The 12217-nt window shown below is 44.3% G+C and overlaps 1 protein-coding gene across 1 annotated transcript in view; it reads right to left on the bottom strand.

Moving 5' to 3' along the window:
* Positions 1–1550: 1550 nt before the first annotated feature.
* The window catches only part of LOC137439880 (solute carrier family 15 member 4), a 132717-nt gene continuing 122050 nt past the window's right edge, over positions 1551–12217 (bottom strand). Inside the window, exon 8 of the mRNA XM_068136078.2 lies at positions 1551–4716. Within this exon, the coding sequence (XP_067992179.2) occupies positions 4580–4716 (137 nt within the window). The 3' untranslated portion in view covers positions 1551–4579. The remainder of the gene's footprint in view (positions 4717–12217) is intronic.

Consider the following 12217-nt stretch of genomic DNA (forward strand, 5'->3'; position numbering starts at 1 on the left):
GGTATTATGTTATATAAACGTATTTGGTTTCATTGTCACAAATAAATGATGATGAGGTGTGTCGTCTTGGTGAGCCCAAAACTTGGTTCACGTCTCCACTATCCTTTGTTTGGGAACTATAAATCTCGTGTATGCACAACATACACGAGATGTTGTTTGGGACAACAAGCATGCACAACAACAAGCATGCACAACAACAAGGTGCACAACAACAAGCATGCACAACAACAAGGTGCACAACAACAGGCTGAACAACAACAAGCATGCACAACAACAGGGTGCACAACAACAAGCATGCACAACAACAAGCATGCACAACAACAGGGTGAACAACAACAAAGTGCACAACAACAGGGTGAACAACAACAAGCATGCACAACAACAGGGTGCACAACAACAAGGTGCACAACAACAGGGTGCACAACAACAAGGTGCACAACAACAGGGTGAACAACAACAGGGTGCACAACAACAAGCATGCACAACAACAAGGTGCACAACAACAGGGTGAACAACAACAAGCATGCACAACAACAGGGTGCACAACAACAAGGTGCACAACAACAAGCATGCACAACAACAAGGTACACAACAACAGGGTGAACAACAACAACAGGGTGCACAACAACAAGGTGCACAACATACACGAGATGTTGTTTGGGACAACAAGATGCACAACAAGGTGCACAACAACAGGGTGAACAACAACAAGCATGCACAACAACAAGGCGCACAACATACACGAGATGTTGTTTGGGACAACAAGGTGCACAACAACAGGGTGAACAACAACAAGCATGCACAACAACAAGGTGCACAACAACAGGGTGAACAACAACAAGCATGCACAGCAACAGGGTGCACAACAACAAGCATGCACAACAACAAGGTGCACAACAACAAAGTGCACAACACCTGATGTTGCTGCCTTAACGATGACATCAGAATTAGACACGTACAACACAGTCCGATCAGTTTGAAATTTCTTGAGCATTGATCTGCGCAACAATTATATTGGAGAACGTACATTTGTGATGTCATCGGTCACGTTGTCTGGCAGCCATATTGGATCAAAGAAAAAAACCAGAAGACTTGGCTCGCACCAAGTGGACTGCGCGGGGTAAATATCCCATGAATACCATCTCGTTTTTGAATTGTTTACACGTCACATGGAGACGTCACATGGAGACGTCACATGGAGACGGGTTTAGCCTTTTTGGCTTTCAGTGACCAAGTCCGTTCGTGAATTCCTCTGTCCCTTGTTATAATGTCCATTTTCTGCATGTTAAGTCGAATGCAATTTGATTATATTACAACGTACGATGTCGCAGCCATTTTTGCGTTTCCCTGATGTTTGAATGTTTATGTTCAGTTGAGTAAGTGTATCATCTCCGAGGGGTGAGCGAGGAAGCAGCACACCGCTGTACTCTTACATGGCATGGCTAACAATTCCCAATTCGCCATGGGCCGTCTTGACCTCCAGTCACGTGACAATACTTTGGGGTATTTTTTGTTTAAAAAGGTAAAACAATGCGAGTCGAGACAGCAAGTCACAGAAAAGTTTGGAACCCACAGCATGATTTATTTAAACTTTCTCCTGCGCCACGCAATTCAGCGTTCCATTCTGCAACATTCAAACCATGTACACAAGGGATATTCATCCAAAGTTTGGGATTTCATCAGCTTCATAAAGAATGGTGAACAGTCGAAGTAAATGACCAGTAATTAATCTTAATACACAAGCTGCTCCACGCGTGTGGCCGTCGCTCACTACAAACTAAATGTGACAGTTAACTAAGCATCATGAAGAGCTCATTTCATCAGTGCCTGAGGCCTGTCCCCTAGAATCTATATCTAGCCGCTCAGTATAACCGGCATTTAGAGGCATAGGGGCCATCACTATGTGGGCCTCGTCTCCTCCATCCAGGCCCAATGAAACTTGCAGGGCATTGAAGCAAATCAATTTCGTCTCCAACGCCTAAAGAAGCTCTTCATTCAAAGTGGAATGGCTGCCAGAAAGCGGCAATTGTGTGCAGTGGCTCGACAAAAGGGCAGCCTCCAGCTCTGGCAAGGACAAGACACCCGGTAGGCCTTGGCAATCTTTTAACCAAGCCCCTGCTCGGATCCGATGCACACGAGCGCTCGTGCCCGGCCTACCTGATCCCGGCACTTAAGGAAGCCTCCTGTGTCGCGTCATGGAGAACATTGGGAATGCAACTACCGCCTGACAAGGGGCTGTAGAAAGTGGACGGCAGAGAGAGAGAGAGAGAGGAAGAGGGGGAGAGACAGGAAGGGGGGAGAGAGACCGAGAGGAAGGGGGGAAAGAGAGAGGAAGGGGGGAGAGAGAGAGAGAGGAAGGGGGGGGAGAGAGACAGGAAGGGGGGAAAGAGAGAGCAAGGGGGGAGAGAGAGAGGAAGGGGGGAGAGAGAGAGGAAGGGGGGAGAGAGAGAGGAAGGGGGGAGAGAGAGGAAGGGGGAGAGAGAGGAAGGGGGTGAGAGAGAGAGGAAGGGGGGGAGAGAGAGGAAGGGGGGAGAGAGAGAGAGCAAGGGGGGGAAGGAGAGAGGAAGGGGTGAGAGAGAGAGAGGAAGCGGGTGAGAGAGAGGAAGGGGGGGAGAGAGAGAGGAAGGGGGGGAGAGAGAGAGGAAGGGGGGGAGAGAGAGAGAGGAAGGGGGGAGAGAGAGAGGAAGGGGAGGGGAGAGAGAGGAAGGGGGGGGGGGAGAGAGAGGAAGGGTGGGGAGAGAGAGTAAGAGGGGGGGAGAGAGAGAGGTAGGGGGGAAAGATAAAGAGAGAGAGAGAGAGAGAGAGGAAGGGGGAGAGAGAGAGGAAGGGGGGAGAGAGAGGGGAGGGAGGGGAGAGAGATAGATAGATAGAGAGAGATAGAGAGAGAGGAAGGGGGGGGGAGAGAGAAGAGGGAGAGAGAGAGAGGAACGGGAGAGAGAGAAAGAGAGACAGAGGGAGACAGAGAGAGAGAGAGCAGTACTGCGTACGGTGCATTACTGTCCATAAGTGCCACAAGAGTAATGACCAACTCCTGTCTGTCAGGACTGCTGTGAACAGCTGAGCATGGAAGGTTATGCAGATATGCTTTTCAATATGCCAAAAACAATCTACACAATCTGTGAGCACCTCAAATAACACAGTAATTCAAATAAATGCATAAACAGTGCAAGCCTTTGAGGGGCGATGTATTATTCCCAAAACATGAATTATTTATGAATGGCATTTCATCATCAACGGTCATGACAAAAATCACAAACAAGGTAAATATAACAAGTATATCCCCAGAAATGCTGCTACCGTGCTCGCTCTGCTTTTGACTTTTAACAAGGCCCCAAAACTACAATATATGCCTCTCTTCAATCCCTCTCCTCCCTCCAAGTCTTTAAAACAGCTGTTCATCACCATCTCTTATCTTCCCCCATCCAAAACCTTGATCTTTTCTACCCCCGTTAATTCACCCCAGATACACTTTTTTGAAATACCGACTTCTTTCCTGGAAGTCCTAGCAGTTTCCATGTGTTTTATACCATGTGGGAGTCTTCCTTCCTCCCCCAGCCTTCCCCCTCCCACAGATCTACCGATGTCCCTGTTTTCTACTGTTGTTGTGCTTTTGTGCTTCCCTCTCTCTCCCCCTCTTGTCTCCCGCTCCCTTCATTGTATGTTTTATGTGTCTGTGCATGTTTTCATGTTCAATGTGTTAGCTCTTACACGAGCCTCGATTCTGTACACAAAAAAAAACAAAACTACAAGGTAACCTGAGAAATGACAAAGGCACATGGCTGAAACAGCATAACAAAGACAAAAATTAAGTATTGTGTACAAGAACATGAAGCTTTTGAAAAGATGTACATTTTCATGCAAAGATAAAACAATCTTGTAGAATAAAACAAGAAAGCATCTGAAAATGCAAAGCCAGTCCGCATCTGTCTGTATTCAGACGTCTTCTTTTTCTTCTTCTTCTTCGTCTTCTTCTTCCTCCGTATGCTCAAAATAACGAAAACAGTTTTTAAAAATACAAAATGAAAATTTGACGATTTTATTCAGCCTTGACCTTTGACCTTAAGATCGAGAAAAATAATCAGCTTCGAGCTTTTGATTGGTGGACCAATTCAGTGACCCGATATGCCAGTCCTTTAGATTTTAGGTCAATCTGGTGAAAATTAGAGATTTTACGCAATCTTGACCTTTGACCTTTTGACCAAATTATGAATTTGCCTTCTGCATATTCTCATAGCAAAGCTTTGGTGAAAATTTCATGAGAAAACTTAAATGGTAAAAAAAGTTACGGCCCGGACAGACACACGGAAGTGATTGCAAAACCCGTCTCCTGCTGTGGAAATATTATTCAAACAGTTACTCACAATCTAGGTGATCACAGGGCCTCACAAGGCCTCACGGGGCCTCACGAGGCCTCACAGGGCCTCACGAGGCCTCACAAGGCCTCACAGGGCCTCACGAGGCCTCACAAGGCCTCACAGGGCCTCACGAGGCCTCACAAGGCCTCCAAAGAAAATATATCCTGTGTGTTTGTGGGTTGTGTGACAGACACTAGGCCTCGCACAGAGTCCTCACGAAGACTTCAGCTCACGACCACCACGCCAGGCGGCTTGACAACTTCATTTTTGACGACGCCAGCAAAGAAGACCAGCAAAGTGAAGGCCTGGATACCAGCCAGCAGGAAGAAGTAGTAATTGAGACGACAATTGTTGATGTTTCCTACGCAGTCGGGAATGGTTGGACAAAGATGATCGCAAGTGAAAGGACGCCATAAAACACAGAACCTCTTGCAACATTAGTCACATGCAACGTTATCGGAGATGAAATGGCAGCCGGTACGTTCTTTCAGTTTCGTGTTTCTTTATGCTAGACTCATGACATCCCACTGTATGCTCGTCAAGGGACATCCCACTGTATGCTAGTCAAGGGACATCCCACTGTATGCTAGTCAAGGGACATCCCACTGTATGCTAGGTCAGTAACATCCCACTGTATGCTAGTCCAGTAACATCTCACTGTATGCTAGTCCAGTAATATCCCACTGTATGCTAGTCCAGTAATATCCCACTGTATGCTAGTCCAGTAATATCCCACTGTATGCTAGTCCAGTAACATCTCACTGTATGCTAGGTCAGTAATATCCCACTGTATGCTAGTCCAGTAACATCTCACTGTATGCTAGTCCAGTAATATCCCACTGTATGCTAGTCCAGTAACATCTCACTGTATGCTAGTCCAGTAATATCCCACTGTATGCTAGTCCAGTAATATCCCACTGTATGCTAGTCCAGTAATATCCCACTGTATGCTAGTCCAGTAATATCCCACTGTATGCTAGTCCAGTAATATCCCACTGTATGCTAGTCCAGTAATATCCCACTGTATGCTAGTCCAGTAATATCCCACTGTATGCTAGTCCAGTAATATCCCACTGTATGCTAGTCCAGTAATATCCCACTGTATGCTAGTCCAGTAATATCCCACTGTATGCTAGTCCAGTAATATCCCACTGTATGCTAGTCCAGTAATATCCCACTGTATGCTAGTCCAGTAATATCCCACTGTATGCTAGTCCAGTAATATCCCACTGTATGCTAGTCCAGTAATATCCCACTGTATGCTAGTCCAGTAATATCCCACTGTATGCTAGTCCAGTAATATCCCACTGTATGCTAGTCCAGTAACATCTCACTGTATGCTAGTCCAGTAATATCCCACTGTATGCTAGTCCAGTAATATCCCACTGTATGCTAGTCCAGTAACATCTCACTGTATGCTAGTCCAGTAATATCCCACTGTATGCTAGTCCAGTAATATCCCACTGTATGCTAGTCCAGTAATATCCCACTGTATGCTAGTCCAGTAATATCCCACTGTATGCTAGTCCAGTAATATCCCACTGTATGCTAGTCCAGTAATATCCCACTGTATGCTAGTCCAGTAATATCCCACTGTATGCTAATCCAGTAACATCCCACTGTATGCTAGTCCAGTAACATCTCACTGTATGCTAGTCCAGTAATATCCCACTGTATGCTAGTCCAGTAATATCCCACTGTATGCTAGTCCAGTAATATCCCACTGTATGCTAGTCCAGTAATATCCCACTGTATGCTAGTCCAGTAATATCCCACTGTATGCTAGTCCAGTAATATCCCACTGTATGCTAGTCCAGTAACATCCCACTGTATGCTAGTCCAGTAATATCCCACTGTATGCTAGTCAAGGGACATCCAACTGCCAATAAAACAGAGATACATGTCAAACAAGATTCATTATAAAGCTAAGAAAAGTTATATCATCATCATCATCATCATCATCATCATCATCATCATCATAATCATCATCGTCATTCATCATCATCATCATCATCATTCATTCATTAGCCTATTTTTAGTCTACCACAGGACAAAGGTGTTTGGTCTCATCTTGGAGATACAAAAGTCTTTAGTCTCACCTTGGAGATAATGGCATACCTGCCACACTTGGGAAGTGCAGTTTAGTTTGACAGTTTTGGCAACAATTTGTAATTTGTTCAGAATGCCAGCAATAACTCGCCTACTCTTCAAGAAGACACTGCAGTGCAGGATATATAACTTCCACCAACAACCGTTACTGACAGACTGGTCCTCTACTGGTGTAACGTCCATAGAAACTGATGCCTCAACCTGCATCCGAAACACCAGGATGGTCGTCGTGCCAGACAGCTCAGAGGTGAGTGCACATACAGGTAGTGGACAAAAAATGGAAACACCATCGGAATGTCATGTTCTCAACGAATGGACTTGTGCACGTGTGGAGTTCCACAGCCCTGAGTACCTGTTTCCAACAGTAACGGGTTGTGGTGGTTCCATCCTGGTGTGTGTCGCATTTTCCCTGCACACCTGGGTGCAATTCATCCCATTGGCATCCTGAGCGATCATCTGTATCCCATGTTGCAGCATTTCATCCTTCCGGGGAGGGGTGTATTTCAGGATGTTAATGTTCCAGTCCACAGGGCACGTGTTGTCGTCACCGGGTGGATTGAGGAGCAAAAAGACGAAGTTACCCATCTTCCATGGCCCTGCCAATCACCGGAAGTCAATCCCACAGAGCATTTGCGGAACTGTTTACAGAGGCACCTGAGATAGCAGTTCCTGTCCCCACCAAACGAACGTGAATCGCAGGACTTCATTGTGGAAGAATGTCGCTACAATCCTGCACAACAGTTCCAGAGCAGACCCTTGTTGACTCCATGCCACATTGCATCCATGCAGTCCTGGACACACGTGGTGGCCCCAACACCCTAGGCCTACTAAAACACATTCTGTTGTTGTTTCCATTTTTTGTTCCACTACCTGTCTTAGTCAGGTTCACTATGTTTTTTCGTTCAAAATTTTGGTAGATTAGCAAAACTATACATTTTTGGAATATTCAGAGCATGAGGAATCCAAAAATTAATGTTTACATTTCCGGAGACACCTTTGCGAAAATGACACTCAGGACAGTGATGAAGCTCTGTAAAAGCATATTCCTGAACGGTATAGACCTCGTAGATCCTGTGTGTAGGACTTATAGTTCAATCTGATACTACCTATAACTTCCTATAACAACCTATAACTTCAAAGGACTTGCAATATCATGTATTATGTAATACAGTTATATCACAAATATAAAGACAATGGTTTTCAATTACCTTTGTTTGTTGCTTTTCTATAATCCTGAGCACTATTTTGAGGCCTTTTTTGGATTTCTTGACCCAGAAAACATAGGATTAGCATATTTAATTAAGTCTCTAGGTTGACTAGAAGCCGAGATCGCGCAAAATATGTATTTTATGGCGGCCATTTTCAAAATCCAAAATGGCGGCCATGCAGGTGTCTGTGCAAATGCCAACATTGATTTTCGGATTCTCCATGCTCTGATGATTCCAAAAATGTATAGTTTTGCTAATCTCCCAAAATTTTGAACGAAATTATATTTGTTAACATAGTGAACCTGACTACATGTATGGCGGCTCCATACGTTGCATGCATGGTGTGTGGCATGTGTTGCCCATCTTCCTGGTGTTTCCATTAATTTATTTATTTTCACTATTTGTACGTGTAGACTATCCTGCCAGCCCAAGTTATCTTGTACAGTTTTGAAAGTATTGTCACTTCTATTAGAAGAGTAACGAGTTTATCCATTATAAAGGAAGCAATTCCAAGTGATTCCTATGTGTGTGTCTCTGATCTATGATGTGCATCAGTATCGGCGCCCGCGGAACCACGTAACTTCCGGTTAGTGCACCCTTCGCGACAACAGTCACGTGCTTGGATACGTTGAAAACAAACCACAAAAGGGCACGTGTTACAGCTTACTTCCGGTAGTCTCGCCCTCACCTATTGATAAGTTTTAAATATTGCTAATTATTATGAAGTAATCTTCGTAATTAGCAATTTGTTGTTACCCTCGCAGGAGGAGAAGGTCCGTTTGGGTCCGTTTCTCTGTTTTTCTGTCTGATTGTTTGTTTGTCCGCACAGAATCTATATAATAATGGCATAAGGACTCGACTTTGTTATCCCTTTTATGCCGCACCCAGTGACCCGATGCCCACGGCACTAATGGATTTACGATCTACGAACCGCGCTCTTTGTTTATCACGTACAGCCATACTCGAAAAATCTGAATTAGCCGACGTTGGGGCCCAAAAGCATCCGATTAACTGCCGATACGACGCCATCTTACGACGCCATCGTATTGGCGTCTGCTGGGCGAAGGCGAAGCAAGCCGTCCGCTGATTGGACAGGCGAAGGCGAAAGCAAGCCGTCCACTGAGTGGACAATCCAGAGCATGCATTTGTGCCGGTGTCGGCGATCGTTGTTCATATACGCACTCTTCATTCTCATCTTTCTTCCTAACTCTTACTCGGACAAGCAAATCCCCTATGCCATCCATAATGGTACACTCTATCCATACACCACATCCTCCCTTCCGTGGATGTTCCACGGGTTTCGGCTAGTAAATATGATTTTCTCTGCAACCGTTGGTCCAATTGACAGGAAATTTCCACCATAGGTGCAACTCCACGTGTATAGTCTTTTAATGATAATTATGACGTCATACGTCACGTGGTATTATCGCCATCTTGGAAAAACCGAAAAACTTTGCACCTCTATATCTCCGAAAGAGCTGAATAAAAAACTTTGAGACATGGCTCATTGTAAAGAACTCTCCATGTGGAATAACATCTGTGAATGATGATGTCCATAGATGCCCCGATTATGACGTCATAATTTGACAAGTACAAAACGTCATCCGATCAAGATGAAATTTCTTGAGCATAATCTAGGAATAAATTAGTGGAGAAAAAAATATAATGACGCCATCGGTCACGTGGTTCGGCCGCCATTTTGGTTTAACACAAAAGTCTTTCAAACCACTGAACATACATCCCGGCGAGGGTTTGAAATCTCTGATTGCTCTTTTTCTTGTTTACTATGTAATCGTAGCAATGATAGCACACTTTCAATATTGCATATTTTTAAAAAGGTTATGGCCTGGACAGACACACTGAAGCTCAAATGGTAAATAAATAAAGAAACGCGGAAGCGATTACAAAACCGGGCTCTCTTGTGCTATTAAGCGCAGCGGTGGACAAGCTACTAAGCCCCATTTGTACTTACTGTGGCTTTGACCTTTTGACCCAATTATTAACTGGCGTTCTCCATCTTCTCATAATAAAGGTTTGTTGAAAAATTGATGGCAAAAGCTCAAATGATCAAAAGTTATGGCTTGGACAGACAGACAGACAGACACAATTGGAGGCAATTGGTCCATGAACCAATTCATGAACTGTGATCCTTTACTGAAGCGGAGATGGATACCTTGGGTCCTGGGAGGACTCCGTTCCACCTCCTGAAACCCGCAAATGGAGACAACAACCAACGACACACACACACGTGCGCGAAGCGGGCAGACGGGCTCATTACATGTTGCTCGTAAATAAAGTAATAAAGAGCAATCATATCATACAATTCATATTCTGTACATCGATATACATCCATCCACCAAGTTTCATCATCGCTATTTCCCTATTAAAGAAAGACAGTTGCCATGCACCTCTTTCCTCCACATATTGGGGTAAAATGGGGAAGATTACCGCACGGGCCATTTAACGATTTCCAGTTGCATTTCAGTTTTATCTGACATGGACATTTTTGACATTGTGTGGGAGTACACATGAGGCGACAGAACGAGGAAATGCAATTTTCATTACAGACATGGAGATTTTTTTTTCCAGACATTCCACTCTGATTTTACTACAGACGTCTCACTGATGATTTCAGTGTAACAAGCTTTTACTTTTTGGTAAAACTAATAAATCCTTGGATAAGTGAAAGAAGTAGCTCCAACTTTCATTCTTCCATCAAGTTTGATGAATTTTCCAATCTTTCAAAATAGTTACCTTATTTAATTAGAAAGTTCAAGCACAAAAGAAAGTCTGCTTATTGTTCCGTTTACAAATGGCATATGTTACGGTGATAGCAAGAGGATGTCCAGAATCCTATTCCAGCAGGATTCAAATCATCAGAAGCAGCAGGGGCTCAGGTGAGCATCCAGGAGGCATGGCCCACCTGAGGCATGCAGGAACTCGTAAAATAATCACTAGGTAAGGGTCTGAACATCGGAGGTCAGACGAGCTATAAGAACATCAGGAACAGCAGGTTCTCATGCTGATGATAGGAAAATCTTACTCTATGGAAAAAACCCTCATAAATTTTTCACAAAAAAAGGTTTATGGTTCGAAATTTGAACTTGGGAAGGGTTGGGGGGGGGGGGGATGCTTTTTCATCACATGCTTACGACCCCATGATGATCTGCAAACACGTACAATGCAGATGTCCGATTACGAGAAACACAGATCCGTGGGTTTTTGTTCCATAAACAGTGGGAAAAACTGAGAAATTTTACAGGAATGACAAAAATACGAGGTGACAATGAACAAATCAACATAGGATATGCGACTCCAACCAGGAATCATGTGTTTCAATGGGAATGCCAAACAGGCCAAACCAATCGACCGATCGATTAGTCACTGGACTAATCATCTTTTTTATTGTTTGTTGTTTGTTTGTTTTTTGTATACAAGATCGAGGCTCGTGTAAGAGCTGACATTAATGACAAAACAAAAAAAAACGGACACATACGACAAAATAAAGGGAGCGGGAGACCAGATGGGGAGAGGGGGAAGCACATGAGTACAACATTTGAGAGCAGGCACATCGGGAGATCTGTGGGAGGGAGAGGGCTTGGGGGGAGGAGGCATGGGAAGGGGGGTGGAGGGTCGGAGAGGTAAAAAAAAAACAAAAAAAAAACACATGGACACAGCTAGGACTTCCAGGAAAGAAGTCCGTATTTCAGAAAAGTGGATCTGAGGTGAATTAACGGGGGTAGAAAAGATCAAGGTTTTGGATGGGGGAAGATAAGAGATGGTGGTGAACAGCTGTTTTAAAGACCTGGAGGGGGGAGTGGGATTGAAGAGAGAAATATCTTAAATATCTTAAACAGAATTTCAGTGGAAGGCAAACCCAGTTATTGCAGTTGGTGAAGTTTGTGAGTTTATCACTTACTAGAGCGTGCCCGTACGTGGGTGCAAAAAAACATGCGTGCAAACAACAACAACAAAAAAAAACTTTGAAACCACGTGGCAGTAACGACCACAGAACCCCCCCCCCCTCTATTTACATGAAATGGTTTGGTTCATTCGCAAAGCCAAAGCGAACGGCTTGCGAGTACGGTAGAACCCCCCCCCCCTCTATTTACATGAAATGGTTGGGTCCATTCGCAAAGCCAAAGCGAACGGCGAATGGCTAAATCGCCATAGCTCGGTAACTACTTGTCCGATTAATATGAAACCTTGAAAAGGCACATCCTCAGGTCCCCAGCAATATACCTGGCAAGTTTCAAGTATATCGGACCCGTGGTTGTCGAGAAACAGCGGTCACAGACAAACAAACACACAGACACACAGACACACAGACACACAGACACACACACACACAGAGATTACTGGAATTATAGATAGATGAATGAGGAATGAGATATTAACATTATGCAGGAGGGTCCTAGTACTTAGGGTCTTAGTGTCTGTCTGTCCGTCCATCCACAAGTCAGTTTATGATCAGGAAAAACTTAATTTCAATTGATTGTTATATTTTGAACACTAATCGGAACACGAAGCAGAAAATGAACCTGC

Source organism: Myxine glutinosa, chromosome 14, assembly GCF_964187855.1.
Source record: "Myxine glutinosa chromosome 14, kmMyxGlut1.1, whole genome shotgun sequence".
In the NCBI taxonomy this organism is placed as follows: domain Eukaryota; kingdom Metazoa; phylum Chordata; class Myxini; order Myxiniformes; family Myxinidae; genus Myxine; species Myxine glutinosa.